The sequence below is a fragment of the Symphalangus syndactylus genome, chromosome 2, assembly GCF_028878055.3.
Source record: "Symphalangus syndactylus isolate Jambi chromosome 2, NHGRI_mSymSyn1-v2.1_pri, whole genome shotgun sequence".
Taxonomy (NCBI): Eukaryota; Metazoa; Chordata; class Mammalia; order Primates; family Hylobatidae; genus Symphalangus; species Symphalangus syndactylus.
In genome coordinates, this window is record NC_072424.2 from 111,997,387 (window position 1) to 112,021,927 (window position 24,541).

General features: G+C 41.4%; 1 protein-coding gene and 1 non-coding gene across 2 annotated transcripts in view; both read right to left on the reverse strand.

Moving 5' to 3' along the window:
• The window catches only part of SGK1 (serum/glucocorticoid regulated kinase 1), a 151,107-nt gene that overhangs the window by 38,866 nt on the left and 87,700 nt on the right, over positions 1 to 24,541 (reverse strand). The window contains exon 3 of the mRNA XM_055264593.2: positions 2,284 to 2,359. Coding sequence (XP_055120568.1) covers positions 2,284 to 2,359 — 76 coding nt within the window. The remainder of the gene's footprint in view (positions 1 to 2,283; positions 2,360 to 24,541) is intronic.
• LOC129478185 (small nucleolar RNA U13) lies at positions 1,330 to 1,433 on the reverse strand. Its single transcript, XR_008656339.1, has one exon. It is a non-coding gene; the product is annotated as a small nucleolar RNA U13 (small nucleolar RNA).

Genomic DNA, 24,541 nt, shown 5'->3' on the forward strand with positions numbered 1-24,541 from the left:
ATAGATAGAGCAGTCCTGAGGGCTGCTGGTCAAGCACCATTTTCTAGACCTGTCCTGTACAGATTTCCCTCCCTTTCCATTTTCTTTACATAACATCAAGAATCATTTATGTTTCTTTGGTAATGTTTCAGTCTACATTGCTTCTTCATAACACATGTGCTGTAGATCTTAATAGCAGTATTAGCCAGCAGATGGCTTGTTTATTGTGGTGGTATACTGCTAATGGGCTGAAATGATGGCATAAATAGGCTAATTCACTTTTATGTTTTTTCTTCTTTCTTCAAAAGATATAATAAAACAAGACAGAAAAAAAAATTTTGACAGATGAAATTGGTAATGTTTAGACCGTAAGTCTGGTCTTTGAAAAAAAAAAAAAAAGCCATCAGAGAGTTTCTCACTTTCCTTCTCAAGTCCTTCTGTTTCTGCTAATAGGCACAGCCTCTGACTCCCTTTTATGAAGAACAGATTATAGCACAGATTTAGCCCAAGCTGTTTCTGCTAGGAGAGCTGCTTCTTCCTAAGAAGCGTGCTATAGAACTGGGCAGTCCACTCTCCATTCTCCCAGCCTTGGTATTTTCTGGCTGCGAGCTCTAGATATGTCAGCTAACCTATTCAGCTTATTATTTCATTTCTAATAGAGGCATAACAAGGAAAGGGCTGTCCCTCCTATTTCAAGGGATTGTGGCAAACACTACATTAGATTTCTGTGAATACCCCTTGTAAAAGCATGAGGCATAATACAAATATCAGATATCAGCGTGAGTTTTCTATTTCATTAGACCTATTTCATTAGAAAAGGTGAAAGCTCTATTATCACTCTCTTAATTGTTTTAGCTCCTTTTTGCTTCACCTCCCCTTTTATTTCTAGTGTCTACTTTGTGCAATTAGGTCTCATGGCTCATGTGTGTTTGTGAAAAAGAATTTTTAAATGTCTTCTATTTGCTATGAGAACATACCCTACTCTTTGTCTAAGCGTAATTTCTAATCATATAACCTGAAGCATATTCTCCGATCTCCTAAAGTGGCATTCTTCTGATTCTGATTGGATGTATAGCCCTAATATCATAGTGCAAGTATACATGCCCTCCCATAAGTATTCTGAAGTATAATTCATCCTGGGTTTTCAAATCTCTTCCTTGCCCTAGAAAACAAACTTGGACTCATGTGTTTGCTCACTTTATTTGACTCCTGTTTTCTACTTCAGCAAATAGACTCATTCCTCATTCCTCCCAACACTTAAATATGCTTCACAATCCACAAAGCTGTGCCTGATGATATACATAGAGATATATATATATATGTTATATATATAATATATATATTTTTTAATGATAGGCAGGTAATGTGCGGACATCATAACAAGGCTTGAAGGAGGCATATCTCACACAGGAACATGAACACCCAATCATCATACTTATAAACAACAAAGGGATCTAGTGTATACGTTTTAGATACTGAAAAGAAGATATAACAAAAGGACTTTTAGGATAAAATTGATTGCAAGGCTAGGTATGGTGGCTCACACCTGTAATCCCAGCACTTTGGGAGGCCAAGCTCAGCAGATTGCCTGAGGTCAGGAGTTCGAGACTAGTCTGGCTAACATGGTAAAACCCTGTCTCCATTAAAAATACAAAAATTATCCAGGCATGGTGGCTCACCCCTGTAGTCCCAGCTACTTGGGAGGCTGAAGCAGGAGAATCGCTTGAACCCTGGAGGTGGAGGTTGCAGTGAGCCGAGATCACACCACTGCACTCCAGCCTGGGTGACAGAGCAAGACTCCGTCTCCAAAAAAAAACAAAAAACAAAAAACAAAAAAAAATTAATTGCGAAGTGTATTCGAGTGTTGGGTTAGGTAAGAATAAACAAACAAGGCTGGGCGCGGTGGCTCATGCCTGTAATCCCAGCACTTTGTGAGGCCAAGGCGGGCGGATCACAAGGTCAGGAGATCAAGACCATCTGGCTGACACCGTGAAACACCATCTCTACTATAAATACAAAAAAATTAGCTGCACGTGGTGGCGGGCGCCTGTAGTCCCAGCTACTCGGGAGGCTGAGGCAGGAGAATGGTGTGAACCTGGGAGGCGGAGCTTGCAGTGAGCTGAGATTTCATCACTGCACTCCAGCCTGGGTGACACAGCAAGACTCCATCTCAAAAAAAAAAACAAAACAAAAAACAAACAAACAAAAATAATATTTCCCCCCAAACCTTGCCTTTGTGTAGAGCTTTACTACAGAATGCATCCTGTACATAGCAGGAAACAGGTTGTATTTTTCCAATAATACCTGGATCATCATTAGTCCAGAAGGTTCTTGGATCGGGCTTGGTCAGGATGTTGGCATGATTACATGGCTCTCTCACCTTTAAAACATAAAGAGAAAAGAAGTGATATAAAAATGGCTTCATCATTTCAGCTATTTTAGGCTTATAGTTCTAGAGAAAGGATTCCAAGGCTGAAGCTAGTACATATGGCATGTCTGTGCTCTAATTAGGGTGGCTTTCTCAGGACCGTGCTGGGTATAGCACTGAAAGTCCCATATCCTGGGAAGCCTTTTAGTCCTGGGCAAACCGGGGCAGTTGGTCCCCTTACACATGATGCAGTTTCACTAGGCTGATGGCTGGGTTAGCACATGGGCACTGGAGCTCACCCAGCGCTATCTGCAGTGCACAAACTGCACAGCCGTATGAAGAGGCCCTGGATTATTAGCAAATTTATCACTGTAGACACTCAATACATAAAAAGTGTTTGAATCTCCACGTAACAGAAATGATACTTTTAGTACATATTGCTTGGGAAAATACATATTAATTAAAAGCTACTTTTAATTCAGTGGCACTTTAAATGCTTTTTTTGTTTGTTTGTTTGTTTGAGACATAGTCTCATTCTGTTGCTCAGGTTGGAGTGCAGTGGCGCAATCTCAGCTCACTGCAACTTCTGCCACCTAGGTTCAAGTGATTCTCCTGCCTCAGCCTCCTGAGTAGCTGGGATTACAGGCGTGTGCCATCACGCCTGGCTAATTTTTGTATTTTTAGCAGAGGCAGGGTTTCACCATGTTGCCCAGGCTGGTCTCGAACTCCTGACCTCAAATGATCCGCCCACCTCGGCCTCTCAAAGTGCTGGGATTATAGGCGTGAACCACTGTACCCGGCCTGTATTCTTATTTTATAATCATAACAGGATCTTTGTATTCTCAAATAGCACATGTACATATGCAATATATATTATTTAGTCCACTTAGAGGCTCTTCTTAGTGCAGACACATTTTTTTAATGATAAATAATATTCATTGAGCATTTTCTGTCAGGTGCTTTTTTCATTTTTAAAAAAATTTCAATAGATTTTTGGGGAACAGCTGGTGTATAGTTACATGGATAAGTTCTTTAGTGGTGATCTCTGAGATTTTGGTGCACCCAACACCCAAGCAGTGTACACTGTATCCAGTGTGTAGTCTTTTATCCCTTGCCCCACTGTCGCCCTTCCCCTTGAGTCCCCAGAGTCCACTGTATCCTCTTTATGCCTTTGCGTCCTCATGGCTTAGCTCCCACTTGAGTGAGAACATATGATATTTGGTTTTCCATTCCTGAGTTACTTCACTTATTATAATGGTCTCCAGTTCCATCCAGGTTGCTGCAAATGCCATTATTTTGTTCGTTTTTGGCTGAGTAGTATTCCATGTATGTGTGTGTGTATATATATATATACACACACACATACATGCATGTGTATATATATGTATATGTGTGTATGCATACACATACATGTGTGTATATATGCATATGCACACATGTATGTGTATATATATACACACACACACACGTGTTTTTTTCGTATATGACCTCTTTTCCTCTCGACAGATACACAGTAGTGGAATTGGTGGGTCAAATGGTAGATCTACTTTTAGTTCTTTAAGGAATCTCCACACTGTTTTCCATAGTGGTTGTACTCAGATACAATTAATAGATTTCATATAACAAGTTCCACAGAGCAGCAGTGATCCATGTTTTTGACAACTTTATACTACTGTGATACTAGCTTTCAAATATATTCTCAGGCTGGGCGTGGTGGCTCACCCCTGTAATCCCAGCACTTTGGGAGGCCGAGGTGGGCGGATCAGCTGAGGTCAGGAGTTCGAGACCAACCTGGCCAACATGGTGAAACCCCATCTCTACTAAAAATACAAAAATTAGTCAGGCATGGCAGTGCACGCCTGTAATCCCAGCTACTCAGGAACCTGAGGCAGGAGAATCGCTTGAACCCGGGAGGCGGAGGCTGCAGTGAGCTGAGATCGTGCCACTGCACTCTAGCCTGGGCGACAAAGCAAGACTCTGTCTCAAACAAACAATCAATCAAATGTATTCTCATGAAGTTACAGAGACCTTCGTGTTAAAACTGCTTTTCCGTTTATATATATTTTGTAATGTGGTCATTCGATTACTGCAAATATTCTATAGTTTCATCAACTACTTAGTGGATAAATTCCTTCCATTACAACAATAATCAAAATACTCAAGAATGACGCTAAGGTCATTGTTTAGTTTCACTGACATTTTCTCTTTATAACAAGGCTTTTGTTTTTCTTTGTTGATATGGAGTCTCGCTTTGTTGCCCAGGCTAGAGTGCAATGGTGTGATCTTGGCTCACTGCAACCTCTGCCTCCAGGGTTCAAGTGATTCTCCTGCTTCAGCCTCAATAGTAGCTGGGATTACAGACGTGCTCCACCACGCCTGGCTAATTTTTGTATTTTTAGTAGAGATGGGGTTTTGCCATGTTAGTCAGACTGATCTTGAACTTCTGACCTCAGGTGATCCACCCACTTTGTCCTCCCAAAGTGCTAGGATTACAGGCATGAGCCACCGTGCCAGGCCTGTGAAGCTCTATTGACGAAGGAAGCAGTGCATGAATTTACGATCTGGTACAAGCTCCTTCTCTTGTGGACCAGTATCAAAGAATATGTGGAAATCAGAGAAACTGGGATCTCAAAGAGGTATTTTCACTTCCATGTTCATTGCAACGTTATTCACAACAGCCAAGATGAGGAAGCAACCTAAATGTCTACTGATGGATAAATTGATAAAGAAATGTGGTAAATACATACAATGGAATATTATTTGGCCTTAAAAAAGAAAGAAATCACGCCATATGTGACAATGTGGATGAAACTGGAAGATGTTATGCTAAGTGAAATTAGCCAGTCACAGAAGAACAAATATTGAACGATCCCACTTACATAAGGTATGTAAAACAGCTAAACACATAGAAGCAGAGAGTAGCATGGCGGTTTCCAGGGGCTGCAGGGAGGGGCAAATGGGAAAATGCATGAGTTGCTATTCAATGGGTATAAAATTTCATTTAGGCAAGACGACTAATTTCTAGAGATCTGCTCTACAACATGTGCCTAGAGAACATTACTATATTGTGCACTTAAAAAATTGTTAAGGCTGGGTGTGGTGGCTCACACCTGTAATCCCAGCACTTTGGGAGGCCAAGGCGGGTGGATCACGAGGTCAGGAGTTCGAGACCAGCCTGGCAAATATGGTGAAACCCCATCTCTATTAAAAATAAAAAAATTAGCCAGGCATGGTGGCAGGCGCCTATAATCCCAGCTACTCGGGAGGCTGAGGCAAAACCCGGGAGGTGGAGGTTGAGGTGAGCTGAGATTGTGTCACAGCACTCCTGCCTGGGCGATAGAGCGAGACTCCGTCTCAAAAAAAAAAAAAAAAAAAAAATTTTCTTTTAAAGGGCCAGACATGGTGGCTCATGCCTGCAATCCCATACTTTGGGAGGCTAAGGCGGGTGGATTGCCTGAGGTCAGGAGTTCGAGACCAGCCTGGCCAACATGGTGAAACCCCATCTCTACTAAGAATACAAAAATTAGCCAGGTGTGGGGGCACACGCCTGTAATCCCAGCTACTCAGGAGGCTGAGGCAGGAGAATCGCTTGAACCTGGGAGGCAGAGGTTGTAGTGAGCCAAGATTGCACCACTGCACTCCAGCCTGGGTGACAGAGGGAGACTCTGTCTCAAAAGAAAAAAAAAAAAAAAAATTGTTAAAAGGATAGATCTCATGTTATGTGTTCTTTCCACAATAACACAAAATCTAGAATAGATTGCCATCCTATGTTTGTCAGTATATCTGAAAGGAACAGAAGATATTTGATACATAAATATGTAGGTGGTCTATATTTTATAAGTGGAATTTTTTTTGTAATTGTAATACATTTTTCATTTATAGGAAACATGATTGTAGATGTAAGACTGAAGGAAAAAATGCCATTAAAATTTAAATCTCAAGAAAAAAGGACACGCCTCTTTGCCTCATTGAAATCTTGAAAGCACGATACATCAATAGCAGTTCTACAAGAGCCATTCGTGAAAATTTGGCCAGGGTTCTCGCTCTTGTTGCTTCTGCTCCAACCAGCATGGTTTGACCTAGATTATGTGCAGCCAATTTTTCCATCAGTATGCAAAGTAAGAGGTAGACTTCATTACGTTGGGCTAAGTGATCTTCCTTGAATAGATTACCAAAGTCATCCACCCAGTGAAAGAAACCATGCTAGATCTTTGTACGTAAAATAAATTAAAAAGAAAATAAAAGAAAGAAGAAGAACAAGAAAAAGAATGTGTGGAGCAGTAACATTTCCTGGACTACATTTTGAGCACCACTGTAAAACATCCCTCCTACCGAATCACTTGAACGCGGGAGACTGAGGTTGCGGTGAGCTGAGATCGCTCCACTGCACTCCAGCCTGGCGAGAGAGCGAGATTCCGTCTACAAGAAAAAAAAAAAATCCCTCCTACCTGACTAAGCTGCCTCAGTATGAATCCCTTCCCAGGATTTATCTACTCCACTGAAGTACTACTTCAATTATTAGAAAGCTCTTCACAGGTTGAATTGAAATCTGGGTCCTTGAAACTTTGGTTCCTGTTTTTGTTTTTGTTTTTTGGGGATGGAGTCTCATTCTGTCGCCCAGGCTGGAGTGCAGTGGTGTGATCTCGGCTCACTGCAAGCTCCGCCTCCCGGGTTCACGCCATTCTCCTGCCTCAGCCTCCCGAGTAGCTGGGACTACAGGGGCCCGCCACCACGCCCGGCTAATTTTTTGTATTTTTAATAGAGACGGGGTTTCACCGTGTTAGCCAGGCTGGTCTGGATCTCCTGACTTCGTGATCCACCAGCTTCCGCCTCTCAAAGTGCTGGGATTACAGGCGTGAGCCACCGCGCCCGGTGATTCCTGGTTTTAACTCACTCTTAAATTACAAAGAACAGGTCTACTCTCTCTTTTATGAAATAATATATCAAATATTTGAAAGTAGCTATTATGTCTCACCTTAGCTTTCCATTTCCAAGTTAACCAGCCCTCTTCCCTTTCACTGCTCTCGATGAGATTATTTTAAGTCTTTTTATTGAGGTTACTCTGCCCCAGAAGACATCCTTTCCAGTAAGTGAACTAGTCCTCAAGGAGCTAGGGTTAGATAACAGTCACAAAACTAAGGAGTTGGTTTTGAGGGACAGCTTTCAGGGAGGACAGCCAGCATTATTTCCACATATGAGTAATTAAAATGTTCCCAAGCACCTATAAATCTAATATACCGTGAAAGTAAAGAATGCTTTATGACTTAGCCACTTTTAATACTTTTTAATGCCAAAAAGTTTTAATTGATTTTCTACAGTAACTATATACCTATTTGGGAAAATTGCCATATGCGAGCTTTCTTTCTGCATTAAGCTCCAGTTACCTTGTTTCCTTGAGGCTTTTGTATGAAGCAAATGCCATTCTTACAGATCTCATTTACTTGTGAATGATTCTTTATCACTATTTGTTCAAAAACATCTTCCCCACATTGAAGCTGCTCCTGATGAAGTCAGGGTCTTCAAGAATTCTTGTTCTCTGTGTCATTATCATACATGTATCACACCATTCTTTACGGTTCTCAAGAACCAAAGCATCCATAGCAAATTACCTGGAGAGCTCATATAGTAAATTTTAAGCACAAGTTTATGGAAACCCTTGAACTATATATACTGCAACTGTTTGCAGGCAATGCTCTATAACTCCTATAGCTTTAGGTACTTTTCAGAAGCGAGAAAATTTATTATCAGATAAAGTCTTGGCCGGGTATGGGGGTTCAAGCCTATAATCCCAGCACTTTAGGAGGCTGAGGCAGGCAGATCTCCTGAGGTCAGGAGTTTGAGATCAGCCTGGCCAACATGGTGAAACCCTGTCTCTCCTAAAAATACAAAATTAGCTGGGTGTGGTGGCGCACACCTGTAATCCTAGCTACTCTGAAGGCTGAGGCCGAAGAATCACTTGAACCTGGGAGGCGGAGGTTGCAATGAGCTGAGATCACGCCATTGCACTCCAGCCTGGGTGACAAGAGCAAAACTGTCTCAAAATAAGTAAATAAATAAATAAATAAATATTAAATAAATAAATAAATAAAATATCCTCATGAAACACCTGTGGCTTAGCAGGAAGTTGGAAACTAAAGAAGTGACCAGCACCTGGAGTTTGGCACCTGGCTGAATCCACATGAGCTCTTTGGTTCTTTCTTTCTCTCCCTGGAATAAGGATTCAAGGAGAATTTCTCCAATAGGATATATGCCATGGGAGTGTGATTGAAGAGGGGCAAAAACGTGATGATATAATAAGAAGAGCAAAATAACAATATGCAATTTTAAAATATTTTATTGTAGAAAACTTAAAGCATACACAACAGTAAACCATATAATAAACCTCTATGTACCTATCATCCAACTTTAACAATTATCAGTATTTTGCTAATCTTATTTTTACCTATCTTGCCTTATTTTTGGCTGGAATATTTTAAATCAAGTCTCAGACATCATAACAATTATCTATAAGTTATTAAAAAAATTTTTTTTTTGTAGAGACGGGGTCTCACTTGTTTGCCCAGGCTGGTTTCACACTCCCAGCTTCAAGCAATCCTCCCACCTCGGCCTCCTAAAGTGCTAAGATTAGGTGGGAGCCACCACTCAAGGTTTATAATTTCTTCAGAATGTGTTTCTGACGACTTTTTTTTGTCTAACCATCATGCCATTATCACAACTAACAATTTCAACAATAATTATGTTTATTAAAATTAAGGCTCACGCCTGTAATCTCAGCACTTTGGGAGGCCGAGGCAGGCAGATCAACTGAGGTCAGGCATTCGAGACCAGCCTAGCCAGCACGGTGAAACCCTGTCTCTACTAAATATACAAAAATTAGCTGGGCATGGTGGCGCATGCCTATAATCCCAGCTACTCAGGAGGCTGAGGCAGGAGAATCCCTTGAACCTGGGAGGCGGAGGTTGCAGTGAGCCACCGCACTCTAGCCTGGGTGACAGAGGGATACTCTGTCTCAAAAAAAAAAAATTAATGAAAGTTATTAAAGTTTAGTTATTTAATAAATGACAACATGTACATTCTGAAAAACAGAATGAGTACATGTAGTATTCTGCAGACAGAATAATTTGAAGAAAATTTGAATTTAAAAGACACCGTTTCAAACTGTAAGCCCCCGAAAAATCAGTGGACCTTGGCTTCACTTGTTTAAATCCTCATGGCTTCTGTTTTGGGTGGGGGTACATCTTTAAAAATTATTTTTCTAACAGAAGTCTATCTTTCAACTTATTTTCTATGAGTCCTAGGAGGTAGAAAGAGATTTTTCTTGTCTGATAGACTTGAAAGTATTGGGTTAGGTAAGTGGAAGAAAGATCATATTTAGAAGGTAACTGTTGAATGTTTAATCACTATTGTTTTGACATCTAGAAGTATTGTCACAGGTTGCAATTTAAACATCAGAAGATGGGATATATCAGACTATCACATTTAGGGAGATGTCAGTTGTCCAGAAGTTTTGCAGAGAATCTGGAAAATAAACCTGAGAGTAAGTTTTCTTTCTTTCTTTCTTTCTTTCTTTCTTTCTTTCTTTCTTTCTTTCTTTCTTTCTTTCTCTTTCTTTCTCTTTCTTTCTCTTTCTTTTTCTTTCTTTTTCTTTCTTTCTTTCTCTCTTTCTTCTTTCTTTTTTTTTTTTGACAGCTCTATTGCCCAGGCTGGAGTGCAGTGGCTGGCTGGCTACAACCTCCGCCTCCTGGGTTCAAGTGATTCTCGTGCCTCAGCCTCCTGAGTAGCTGGGATTATAGACGCCTGCCACCATGCCTGGCTAATTTTTGTATTTTTAGTAGAGACAGGGTTTCACCATGTTGGCCAGGCTGGTCTCGAACACCTGACCTCAAGAGATCTGCTCACCTCAGCCTCCTAAAGTGCTGAGATTACAGGCATGAGCCACGGCGCCTGGCCGAGAGTAAGTTATTAATAGTTCTACTGATGTCAGAAATAAGATATCGTCTTAATTCTTTGAATTGCTTCCAGTTAATGGAAAGTTGAATAGTGGTGGAATTGCTAGGGAAAAAAAGCGGTTATGGTCATCTGTCTCCACTCTAGTTCATCCTTATTTAAAGAATATTACTTCAGGCAGCGAGCACATGTGCACAGTGGCTCATGCCTGTAATCCCAGCACTGTGGGAGGCCGAGGCGGGTGGATCACCTGAGGTCAGGAGTTCCAGACCAGCCTGGCCAAAATGGCAAAACCCTGTCTTTACTAAAAATATAAAAATTAGGTGGGGTGTGGTGGCTCACGCCTGTAATCCCAGCACTTTGGGAGGCTGAGGCAGGTGGATCACCTGAAGCTGGGAGTTCGAGACCATCCTGACCAACATGGAGAAACTACATCTCTACTAAAAATACAAAATTAGCCAGGCTTGGTGGCGCATGTCTGTAATCCCGGCTACTTGGGAGGATGAGGCAGGAGAATCGCTTGAACCCGGGAGGCGGAGGTTGCAGTGAGCCGAGATCGCACCACTGCACTCCAGCCTGGGTGACAGAGCAAGACTCTATCTCAAAAAACAAAAAAAGAACATTTCTTCAACAAAATAAATATATTCACGTATTCATTAATTTTTTTAAACATTTTTTCCTTTGTATAAAAAAATCAGTTTTCTCAGGTTGAAATGTTAAAATCACCTCTGATGATGATAGAGAAGAACTAAAATATAAAATATAGGTTTGTCTCTGATTCCTTTTTGGTTTATAATAATTTGCATATGACTTTCCATGGATCACTTCAGCAGTTTGTGCTAAAGTCATTAGTTCTTCCTAAGACACAAAAGAAATTCTCAAAATGCTTGTTTCCTATTAGCCAGGGAAGTTGTTTTTCTCATATCTCGAGTTGCATGACCAAAAGTAGCAAAAATACTTTATCTCTAGGGAAGTGAAAGCTTGCATCTCAAACTGCTTTAGTGAGGCTTTAGGAAATGGCCCCTGGTTGGTATCATAGGATATAATACCGTCTTGCAAATAGTAATTTTGCATTCAGTTCTTTGTATCTATGAGAAAAAAAGTCCTTTTCCATTGACTCTCTTAGATGGGCTTATCACATTCAACAGTATTTACTGAGCATTTGTTTTAAGAAACTACTACCCTCGTTGCTAACTCATTGCTCCCTAGACGTTGTATTTGGATTGAGGAACAGAACATAGACATCAACAAAACAGATCTGAAACCCGATATCATCTACCTCTAAATGTGAAGTATGCGGTAGAGCTAATGTTTTGTCAGAGTTTAAAGAAGGAAGCAATGATATGGGCAAAGTTGTTGAGCAAGGCTTCAGGGAGGAAGTAGAACCTGAACAGGCCTTGAAAAACACTGGCACCATTTAGACTGGCGAGGAGGCGGTAGAAGGGTGTCCTCTCTGGGTGGGACAGCACAAACAAAGGTGTGGGAACAAAACTCAACAAGGCACATTTGGGCAACACTTGGTTGAACAATTCCATGGGAGTGCAAGACTCATGGGTGAAATCATTGGAAGCCACATGGTGGAAAGCTTTAAATGTCAATGTGTCCTTCATGCCATGGAAATTCAGAAGGCTTGGCAGTTTGCAGGAAAGACCAGAGTTGACGAATACAGGAGCTGAGAGGATCGGGGGGCTGCTATAACAACAGGGAGTTGACAGAGCGTGAACTCAGATGGGGGCTCTGAAAGTGAAAAGGCAGGGATGGGTGTGGAGGGCAGCTAGAAGAATGCTTTGCAAGACTTGAAGAATGACTGAAAACTAGGGAAGATGGGGGAATCCAAAATATTTCATGGCTTTGGAATTTGGTGACCAGGCAGATGGTCACAGAGGGTCAAAGCTGTCCACAAGCTCCAGCAACCAGAGGAAGCACAGCATTCTGTGCTCAGACTAGTGTGGCAGGCCTGCAGAATGCGTGTGGGCCCTTGTTCCTGTGCTTGGCTGAGGGCTTCCTGAGAGCAGTTGCTCCATCTCTGACCCACCGGACCATGACTGCCTTTGGATCCTGGGTGGTGGGCTTCACTCACACAGTCGAGTGGGTTTCTCATGCCTTTGTCCCTGGGCTACAGTCCTCCACTTCACACCACACCCGTCAGGATGGAATGTGGCCACATTATCTCACTGCAGCAAACATGCCCATAGTTTGCAAATTTGGTATCATCAGCCGCCACGCTCATAAAGATGATGGTTTGGACAAGGATAGCAGGAGTCTGGTCAAGAGATTAATGCAGGGTCAGAGATCAGGAGTCTTATCATCTTGATCTCTGCAAGCTAATGATTTATCCTTCTTCAATTGCTTAACATTAATCACATTTATATAACATGAGGCCTAGGAACAATACTTGACCCCTCGAGAGATTGTGATTCCAAACAACTAGTCAGATGTTCCTCCTTTTGTGGTTTTATTTCATTTGCATTCTTTTTTATTTCGATATTTTTCAATTTGGCCTTTGTAATTGGAAATAGCTTAAGGCAATTCACCACCCAACCCACTTCACTTATTTATGTTTCCTGCCTGGCCCAGCAAGCACTTGAATTTAAACTCTGGTCTACACAAGGTCAAGATATTCAGGTCAAATGTCTATTAAATCAAATGTTTTCTATATTCTACACAACTAGTAGAGTTCAGAGGATCAGCGATTTGGGGACCCGAAGGGGGTCTTTTATTACCTCCTCCCTTGCATTATGGTTGAGACAATTGAGGTCTAGAGGGTAACGTAACTTGTGTTAGGGACCAATTAAGGGCTAGAGTCCATGTCTTGAGTTATATTTTAAGATGTCAGTTGAGAACTGATACTGGTTTCTTAAAGCTCAAATTTATCCTCAATCTTGAAATTTATTGTTATTCATTTAATAAATATTTGTGGATAACTTATTATACAATAGGCACAGTGCTAGGAGCCATGGGCATAGGTGTGAACAGACAGACAGATCTTGCCCACATGGAACTTGTTTTCTTTTCTTTCTTTTTTTCTTTTTTTTTTTTGTTTTTTGTTTTTTGTTTTTTGAGAGAGTCTGGCTCTGTTGCCCAGGCTGGAGTGCAGTGGTGTGATCTTGGCTCACTGCAACCTCTGCCTCCCAGGTTCAAGCGATTCTCCTGCCTCAGCCTTCCAAGTAACTGGGATTACAGGCACCCACCACCGCTCCTGGCTAATTTTTGTATTTTTAGTAGAGACAGGGTTTCACCATGTTGGCCAGGCTGGTCTCGAACTTCCAACCTGAAATGATCCACCCACCTCGGCCTCCCAAAGTGCCGGGATTACAGGTGTGAGCCACTGCACCTGGCCGGAACTTGTTTTCTGATGCTGGTAGTTGAGGTGGGTGCTATGGAGGCAATAAGTACTGACACATGAGTAAGGAGTGAGGCGATAAGTGGTAATTTTAGATTCTTTAAGGGAGTCCATCTTACCTAATTTTTTCAATAATATCACCAGAATCAAGGATGGCACATCTGCATTTGCAGTTAAAACACGTAACACATTTAGGTTACAATGGAACACAGCTTTTCAATGTACCAAAATGGCTGTTTTTTTGTTTTTTTGTTTTTGTTCTTGAGACAGAGTCTTGCTCTGTCGCCCAGGCTGGAGTGCAGTGGCATGGTCTCAGCTCACTGCAGCCTCGGTCTCCCAGGTTCAAGCAATTCTTGTGCCTTAGCCTCCTGAGTAGCTGAGATTACAGGTGCGTGTCACCATGCCCAGCTAATTTTCTTTTCTTTTTTTTTTTTTTTTTTTATTTTGTTTTGCATTTTTAGTAGAGATGGTGTTTCATCATGTTGGCCAGGCTGGTCTTGAACACCTGACCTCAAGTGATCTGCCCGCCTCAGCGTCCCAAAGTGCTGAGATTACAGGCGTGAGCCATTGTGCCTGGCCCTAAAATGGCTGTTTTGAGTTGACACAGAGCCATGTCCGAACACCTGTTTCCACTTCACCTATTTAAATTTCCCGCCTGGCTCTGCAGGCGTTGGAGTTTTGACCTAAGATTCTATGCCAGGCCAAGATATCTAGATTGTTTGCATTCTATATCAAAACATATAATTGGCCAGGCACGGTATCTCAAGCCTGTAATCCCAGCGCTTTGGGAGGCTGAGGCGGGCAGATCACCTGAGGTTTGGGAGTTCGAGGCCAGCCTGACCAACATGGAGAAATCCTGTCTCTACTAAAAATACAAAAATAGCTGGGCGTAGTGGCTCATGCCTGTAATCCCAACTAATCGGGAGGCTGAGGCAGAAGAATCGCTTGAATGAGGGAGGCAGAGGTTGCGGGGAGCTGACATTGCGTCATTGCACTCCAGCCTGGACAAGATCGAAACTCCGTCTCAAAAAAAAAAAAAAAAAAAGAAAAAAAGAAAAACACATATAATTAAATTATTAAGTAAAAATTATTTGTGACATGGTGTTTTGTAGATTTTGCCTGATCCAGAGAAAAGGTAATCAATGCATGTTTATTGACCACATCGTTGATTTGTAGGAGTCAAATCATGTTAAAGTAGCCAAAGTTAATCTATCACAGAATCATAGTATTTTGTGGCTAGAAGATATTTAACAGATGACTTAGTTCAGCTCCCTTATTTAATAGATGGGAAAACAGACTCTGAGGGAGGCCAAGTGGCTTACAGAAGGTTACACAGATAGAAGTTATATATGTTATTTACAGTACATCTAATGTGGTTAAGAGAGATCTCCTTGCATTTATTTTAGAGCGGAGTTGGTAGAAATAGTTAGATATAGCAGTTTAGAGCATGAGCTTTGGTGTCAGACAGACCTAGAGAAAATTTCAGTAAAACTTAAAATTTACTTGACTATGTATGTGCCCCTGGGATATTAGTTCATATCTTTTAGCTGTAGTCTCCTTATTGGAAAAATTGGCAAAGTTAGAGTTAAGTTTAGGGTTAGGGTCTCTAAGTTTTAATAATTGGTTAAAGTTATTATTATCCATTTTGTACCATCAAACATGTCAACAGGAGTATAATGACTTAGATGGAGTCATATACTCCTCTTGGGAGAGATATAATTTTTTGATAGAAACCTGGCCAACATGGCAAAACACCGTCTCTACTAAAAATACAAAAATTAATCGGGCATGGTGGCCCACGCCTGTAGTTTTAGCTACTCGGGAGGCTGAGGCAGGAGAGTCACTCGAACCCGGGAGGCAGAGGCTGCAGTGAGCCGAGATCATGCCACAGCACTCCAGCCTGATCAACAGAGTGAGACTCTGTCTCCAAAAAAAAAAAAAAAAAAAAAAGAAAAAGAAAAAAGAAAAAGTTTGCTCTATCAATTGAATAATCTATATGCAAATAATTATGGCAAAAATAAAAAGACTTCTTTCCTGGGATTGTACTCACTGAGCCCTCACCCTGGAATGTTCTTTGCCCAGCCTTCCACACAGTTCTCATCTCTTTCAGGTATCTGCTCAGCTGGCACCTTCTTCTCAGTGAAGCCTTGCTTGACATTTTGTTTAAATGGAAACTTCGTTCCCATTTCCTGCTTTATTTTTCTCTATGACACTTACCTCCTAATAAGTAATTTTCTTATTTGCTTTGTTTATGATCTCTTGTAAATTTCATGAGTCCTAAATGGGTGCTTGGCACATATAATATATATATTTTTTTTTCTTGAGAGGGAGTCTCACTCTCTTGCCAAGGCTGGAGTGCAGAGGCACAATCTGTGCTCACTGCAGCCTCTGACTCTTGGGTTCAAGTAATTCTCATACCTCAGCCTCCTGAGTAGCTGGGATTACAGGTGTGGGCCACCACACCTGGCTAATTTTTGTGCTTGTGTAGAGACAGGGTTTCACCATGTCGGCCAGGTTGGTCTCAATCTCCTGGCCTCAAGTGATCCGCCCAGCTTGGCCTCCCAAAGTGCTAGGATTACAGGTGTGAGCTACCACACCCGGCTGGCATTCAATAAATTTTTGTTACTTATCCCTAAATAATAAAAAAGTGAATCATAAATACCACTCTACTTGAGCTACTAGAACTAAAGGAGGTAATTATTCTGCCAAAATGTTGTTTTAACACATGTGTCTTCATTTCTTCTAGTGCTTTAATCCTCCTGAATTCCTGGTGTTGGGGCAATAACATGCCACGGTGAGGTTACCTCAGAGTAGGGGGTGCCTCTAAATGCCTGGAGGTGAATGAAAGAAGCTATTGCCAACCCAGCAGCAAGGCTGTGACTTCTGACATTGCAATTCAATGCCATTTTTTTCTTTGCACAAAGATGTGGAAACCTGTTTAGGCTGTGGTCTACTACCAAATGTACTCATTAGAAAAGATTTCTTCTTTTTATTTTTTGAGACGGAGTTTCACTCTTGTTGTCCAGGCTGGAGTGCAATGGAGCAATCTCAGCTCACTGCAACCTCTGCCTCCCAGGTTCAAGTGATTCTCCTGCCTCAGCCTCCCAAGTAGCTGGGATTATAGGCACCCACCACCATGCCCGGCTAATTTTTGTATTTTTAGTAGAGATGGGGTTTTGTCATGTTGGCCAGGCTAGTCTCAAACTCCTGACCTCAGGTGATCCACCCGCCTCATCCTCGCAAAGTGCTGGGATTACAGGTGTGAGCCACTGTACCCGGTTTTAGAAAAAATTTCTAATAACTGGCTGTTTTCATCTTTTAGATTATTGTCTATGGCTATAACATAGTATCGGGCTGGGAAAAAATAATCTTGAAAACTCTTTTCAAAGATTCAAGTTCTATTCAATACAATATTTGGATTTGTTCAAAAACTATGACCAGGTTTTCTTGCCCTCATCAAAAGCATATTTTGATATGTCTCAATCATAGCTATCCGTTATAATTAGGAACTTAAAAAATGAAATAACAGTGCTAAGTTCCTATCCAAAGGGAGTAGGGAGACTGGGTTATCAATGTATTTTCAAGCTCCCCAGTAATCTCTAATTTGCTTAAACCAACTTCTGCCAAATGAAAGTAATACACATTGAGCAGTGTTTATCCACTGGGTACAGGCAAGAACCCAAATATAGCTATTTTAGGGTCATTGTGTTGTATAAGGATAGTATAAGCAATGATTCTTAGGCCTAGGTTAAACAATGAACAAACATCCACTCCTAGGCTGTATGGGGAAAAGAGAAATGTAAATATCTCTCATTGCAAATGACACTATATTCCTTAGTGTTTTTCTCCTTGGACTTACCTCCAAAAAGGTACTTGACATGAGAGGGACAAAACAGAAATCGGGATTTGGATTTTATGCGAGGTTCTAGGAAAAATGTTCCTATTCTTTCGTTTATAGGAACTAAGTCAAATTCAAGGCCAATGGGATTATAATTTGCTTTGTGCTATAATTTGTAATGTTTAACTTTGTTTTAGCAAGAAAGTCTGATACTCAATCTTCCATTAACACTTTAGCCATAGAATCTGGACTGCCACGTGCAATTGTTAACAAACGCATGGTTTCTTTTCTTTGTTATGAATGGAACTAGACATCTCCACTAACACATTTGCTGTTTTTCTCATGCAGCAGGCTAACCGTACAGTATTTAATGGTCTACAGGTCTAAAATATTTCTTATATGCCTTGGCTTCCACAAAAAGTGCTTCTGCTAAACCAGTTAATAATCTGGCCATCCCAAGGGTCCAGAATGTTGAGTTAATTTTTTACGGAGGTTCCCAGATGTGTTGGAAGACTCACTCTTAGCAGACCTTGCCAATATTTTTTTTAAGATTACATTTGGCTTTTCTTGTATTTGATATGAAACACATGTGAAAAACAATACCTGACAAATATGAAATGCATTTTTCTGCATAAGCGAAAACAGTATGAATACAGCTTTTACAAAGTTTTGGATGGCAGAGATACAGGATTTTCATTGCAAAACTGGGTTAGCATTTAGGCAAGTTAATCATACATCTCGACAATGATTTTTTATCCAACATCTCTTTGGTATTCAGTGGGCAGGTCATTAGGGCTATGAAGAAATAAGTGGGAGAATGTCCAGGGAATGAAAAACATCTATATAACATGTGGAGAAGTGGATAGATTTACTAAGTATTCAACTTTAAGAGGTGCAGGTTCTGATCCCAGCCAGATCACTTGAGTTCTTAACTTCTGGGAAGTTAAGAATAACAATGTGAGTCTTTGAGTGTTTCAAGAAGATCCTGAATTAGTTGCTTCCCTTTGCAAGCATTTTCCACGGCATTTCCATTTGTTTTCTCTAGGTGCTCTGGCAGGGCATCATATGCAGCTTTATTTTTGCCTTTTCTTTCAGTCTTTATTTTCTATTCTATTTATTTTTACAGGGCAATGGGAAATACTGCAATATACTGCAAGTGTCCTTTCTCTTTACCTGAATTGAATTTGTATTTTATTGTTTCTTTTTCCAGGTCTAGCCTTAGAAATCTTATAATATGGCCAGGCGCAGTGTCTCATGCCTGTAATCCCAGCACTTTGGCAGGTCGAGGCAGGTGGATCACGAGTTCAGGAGATCGAGACCATCCTGGCTAACATGGTGAAACCCCGTCTCTATAAAAATACAAAAAATTAGCCAGGCGTGGTAGCACATGCCTGTAATCCCAGCTACTGGGGGCTGAGGCAGGAGAATTGCTTGAACCTGGGAGGTGGAGGCTGCAGCGAGCCAAGATCGTGACACTGCACTCCAGCCTGGAGACTCCATCTCAAAAAGGAAAGAAAAGAAAAGAAAAGAAAAGAAAAGAAAAGAAAAGAAAAGAAAAGAAAAGAAAAGAAAAGAAAAGAAAAGAAAAGAAACGCCTGGAACGTGGGAGGCAAAGGCTGCAGTGAGCTGAGATCGGACTCCTGCACTCCAGCCTGGGTGACAGAGCGAGACTCCATCTCAAAAAAAAAAAAAGAAATATAATTGTGGATCCAGACTCTGGCCAAGGATCAAACAGACATTTAAGATATTTGAGGGCAGGAGGGTGCCACTGAGGAAGAATGATGCTACCTTTAGGTGTCTCTAAAAAGAGGAAGTAAATGCCACTGCAATCTGCTATTGAGGTTTCCCTGGATCTGGAATATCAAGCATTTCAATTCACACTAAAGTTCAGAATAGTAATTACTAATAATATTTTTAATGGAGTATTTACAATGCAGGCACATTTATTATGTCATTATCTCAGTTGATCCTCAGAAGGACTGAGTGCTCTCAGTAGTCCCATTTCTGTGGGGAAGGGGAGTCATGGACAAGTTAGCCTTTAAAATCTTATCCAGTCTTTCTTTTATTCCTGCTTGCCAGGAGTAAAAGAAAAAAATAAATAAGTAGAAAGAAAGTGGGCCAGGCATGGTGATCTGTAATCCCAGTACTTTGGGAGGCTGAGGTGGGAGGATGGCTTGAGCCCAGGAGTTTGAGACCAGGCTGGGCAACATGACAAAACTCCATCTCTACCAAAAAAAACAAAAACAAAAAACAAAAAAAACACACCCAAATTAGCTGTGCACAGTGGCACATGCCTGTAGTCCCAATTACTTGGGAGGCTGAAGTGGGATGATCAATCACCTAAGCCTGGGGAGGCTGAGGCTGCAGTGAGCCGATATCCTGCCACTTGCCACTGCACTCTAGCCTGGGTGACAGAGCGAGACCCTGTCTCAAAAAGAAAGGAAGGAAGGAAGAAAGTAAGGAGAGAAGGAAGGAAGGAAGGAAGGAAGGAAGGAAGGAAGGAAGGAAGGAAGGAAGGAAAAAGAAAAAAGAGAACAATCTTATCAAGGGAGGCGATATCAACAAAATGGTGCAATAGGAAGCTCCAAGCTCCTATCCCCCAACCAAAACATCAGGAAGTAAACATAAACTGTTAAACCAAATCTGTTAAAACTCTGGAAAACGGTCAAAAGTTTATAGCAACCAAGCAAATGCTGAATCCTGCCCCCCATCCAAAAAGGTGTTTTTTTTTCTTTTACTTTTAGAGATTTTTATTTTGTTTTTGTTTTGTTTTTTAAATAGAGATGGGGCTGAGTGCAGTGGCGCATGCCTATAATCCTAACGCTTTGGGAGGCCAAGGCTGTGGATTGCCTGGAGTTTGAGACCAGTCTGGGCAACATGGTGAAACCTTGTCTCTACAAAAAAAGTACAAATAATTAGCTAGGTGTGGTGGTAAGCACCTGTAGTCCCAGCTACCTGGGAAGCTGAGGTGGGAGGATCGCCTGAGCCTGGGAAGTTGAGGCTGCGGTGAGCCGTGATCGTGCCACTGCACTCAAGCCTGGGTGACAGAGTGAGACCCTGTCTCAAAAAAATAAAAATAAATAAAAAATAAGAGATGAGGTCTTGTTATGTTGCCCAGCCTAGACTCCAGCTCCTGGGCTCAAGTGATCCTCCCACTTCAGCCTCCTGAGTAGCTGGGACTGCAGGCTCATACCACCGTGCTTGGCTAATTTGTTTTTATTTTTTGTAGAGATGGGGTCTTGCTATGTTGCCCAGGCTGGCCTTGAACTCCTGGCCTCAAGCCATCCTCACACTTTGGCCTCCCAGAATGCTGGGATTACAGGTGGGAGCCACCTCGCTCAGCCCCTAAGAAGACATTTTAAAACAAGTAGGAAAGCATTGTGGTGTTTTCACTTGCTCTTTCCCCACCTCCTTCCCAGCTTAGTGGTAGTCTTAGGAGTTAGCCTCCATGGCTGGTCCCTGGTCCCTGGCTCTGGCATGTATGTATTTATTTATTTTTTTAAGATGGAGTCTCACTCACTCTGTCACCCAGGCTGGAGTGCAGTGGCACAATCTCGACTCACTGCAACCTCCGCCTCCCAGGTTCAAGTGATTCTCCTGCCTCAGCCTCCTGAGTAGCTGGGATTACATTCGTCCACTATCACGCCTGGCTAATTTTTGTATTTTTAGTAGAGATAGAGTTTCGCCATGTTGGCCAGGCTAGTCTTGAACTCCCGACCTCAGGTGATCTGCCCGCCTTGGCCTCCCAAAGTGCTGGGATGACAGGCGTGGGCCACCATGCCTGGCTGTGGCATGTATGTCTTTTCTAAACTATCTGGAGCTATCTGAAGGACTAATGCAAGGTGCCTGTCACTCACTCAGGACAGAAAAGTGGAGAGCATTGCTGGAAAAGCTTTTAAGGCAGATATACAAACTGAAGCTGGCTGGGACGAAAGATTACACCTAAAGCCAAGAAGGAAAAGCATGTTGTCCTAAAGTGCTATACATTTACTTGCTCACTTTATGCTCACAACATCCCTATGAGGACGTATAATTGCCACCATCCCCATTTTACAGTTGAGGAAACTGAAATAACTGGGAAAAGTAAATGCAGTTAGCTTTTAATCACTTCATCACATTGACTCCAAATACGCACGTACTAAAAGCAAAATGAACCAGGTAACAACTAATACACATATAGTAAATGAGTAATAAATCTTATTTGAAAATTATACTTTAAATATATTTCTTTTGGCCGGGCGCGGTGGCTCACGCCTGTAATCCCAGCACTTTGGGAGGCTGAGGCGGGCGGATCACGAGGTCAGGAGATCGAGACCATCCTGGCTAACACAGTGAAACCCCATCTCTACTAAAAATACAAAAAATTAGCCGGGCGTGGTAGCGGGCGCCTGTAGTCCCAGCTACTCGGGAGGCTGAGGCAGGAGAATGGCGTGAACCTGGGAAGTGGAGCTTGCAGTGAGCCGAGATCGCGCCACTGCACTCCAGCCTGGGTGACAGAGCGAGACTCCGTCTCAAAAAAAAAAAAAAAAAAATATATATATATATATATATATATATATATATATATTTCTTTTAACTCTAGTATTTATTACTGCCTTAGTAACTTTTTTGAAATAGAAGACTAAATGGAATTCATTCTTTTTTTTTTTTTTTTTTTGGAGATGGAGAGTCTTGGTCTGTCACCCAGGCTAGAATGCAGTGGCACAATCTCAGCTCACTGCAACCTGCACCTCCGGGGCTCAAGCAGTTCTCCCTGCCTCAGCCTCCCGAGTAGCTGGGATTACAGGTGCCCACCACCATGCCCGGATAATTTTTGTATTTTTGTAGAGAGGGGGTTTCACCAGTTTGGCCAGGCTGGTCTCGAACTCCTGACCTCAGGTGATCCGCCCGCCTCAGCCTCCCAAAGTGCTGGGATTACTGGCATAAGCCACTGCACCTGACCGGAATTCATTCTTGATAGCATCAGTATTTGCTTTCTTCCCAGATAGTACATTGTACTGTTTTTATTATGAATTTTTTTGTGGGAAAATAAAGATGATAAAATAGGAAACCTTTCCACAAAGCTATGGTTAATATTAGTTAGAAGTAAATTTTCATTTCTAGAACATAAAATTTAAAAAAGGTAAGAGGGGCATAGAGAAGGCAAAAGAATATACTTCTTGAATAAACAAGTATTTCTAATGCTTATTATTTATAACTTAGATATCCCCAGACTGTAAACTCTGTAGAAGAAGGGACTGTGTCCTGAATTATTCAGAAGCCAATTTTTTGTGCCTTAGCATAACAGTATAGGAATATTGGCCATAGTAGTGGATCAGTGGAGATTTGTTAAGTGAGTGAATGATAAACACGCTTTTTACTTGTATATCAATTTATTACCGGGCTCCGCGCAAAGGCAGAAGTGGATCCTATATAAACAGATACGGGTGTTTGCTTATGATACCTTATTTTTAATGTACCCCAAGATGCCCCATGGAGAATTTCAAATGCTGTTTATAAAAGGAAAGAAAATTCAGGTCTTATAGTTGTTCTTGCTACAAATTACTGGGCCTGCAGAAGAGAGATACTAGTGAGGAGATTTACAGCAAGGCTTTGTCGCACATATATTGTTCTTGTTAGTCATCTTGACTTGGTCTGTAAACGTCCCTTTCCCTTCCCGTTAAACTTAACAAGAATAAGCCTGTATCCTGGATTAAGTGGCAAAGGTATTTGAAATAAAAATAAAGAATTTTAAGAAATTAAAAAAGAATAAGCCTGTAGCACCCAAATGCATAAAGGAAAATGGATCTAAACAGTTTATTACTTAAACAGCTGCTAAAGTCATCTCATCCTTGTTTCATTTACTCCATAACCACACAAACGTGACAATTCCATTTAGATTGGTCACATGTGCTTAGTGTCTTAAAGGAAATGAATGAATATATTTTCTGAACACTCATGGAAGTGATCCATTTTTATACAAAATCAATTTTTGAGGGGAAAGGTAATTCCTGATTATCAAAGAAGTGGCCAGGGAAGAAAAGATCTGCCCCCATGCTTCATTAACCACCACCAGCAGTTTCAGGTGGGTTCTTTCAGAAAAAGCGCAAGCATATACATGAATATATCTGCAGTGAGTTCCTCTTTGTGTGTGTGCCCAGGTGCTCACATGTACATCTCCGAACTTTACTTTCTGTAGAGAATAGCCAGAATGAGGCCCCAGGGTCAGGAATGGAAAAATCAGGTAAAAAGAAAACAAAACATCTTTTTTTTTTTTTCCTTAGAAAGAAAACATCTTGTTTAGAATTTTTGGAATTTCTTTCTAAGCTTAGTCTTTTATTAACACTTTGTTCTCAACTTAAAGCCACTAAAAAGCCTATATGCAAAAAATAAAATAAATCAGCTCATGGCATAAGAATTTGATATACAGCTGGGTGGTAATTAACAGGACTTGACCTTACAATAATTAGATGCTGAGAAAGACTGGAGCACAACAGCTCAGAACACAGCAGTTTCTGTAACTCTCCTGGAGAAGAGTTAGGCTTTACCCCTTGATGCTATGAAAAATCAGCCTCAAAGATTATTGAGGCAGATCAAAATTTAGAGCCACGCACGGCACCTCACACCTGTAATTCCAGCATTTTGGGAGGCTGAAGCAGTAGGATTACGTGAGCCCAAGAGTTTGAGACCAGTCTGGGCAACATAGTCAGACCCCATTGTGTTAGTCAGCTTTCATACTGCTATAAAGAACTGCCTAAGACTGGGTAATTTATAAAGGAAAGAGTTTTAATTGACTTACAGTTCATCATGGCTGGGGAAGCCTCAGGAAATTCACAATCATGTCAGGGGGCGAATGGGAAGCAAGGTGCCTTCCTCACAAGGCAGCCAGAAGAAGTGCCGAGAAAGGGGGAAGAGCCTCTTATACAACCAACAGCTCTGGTGAGAATTCACTCATTATCATGAACAGAGCAGAGGGAAAACCGCCCCCCATGATTCAGTTACCTCCACCTGGTCTCTTCGTGCCATGTGGGGATTATGGGGATTATGGTGATTACAATTCAGGATGAGATTAGGCTTTCTGTTCAGG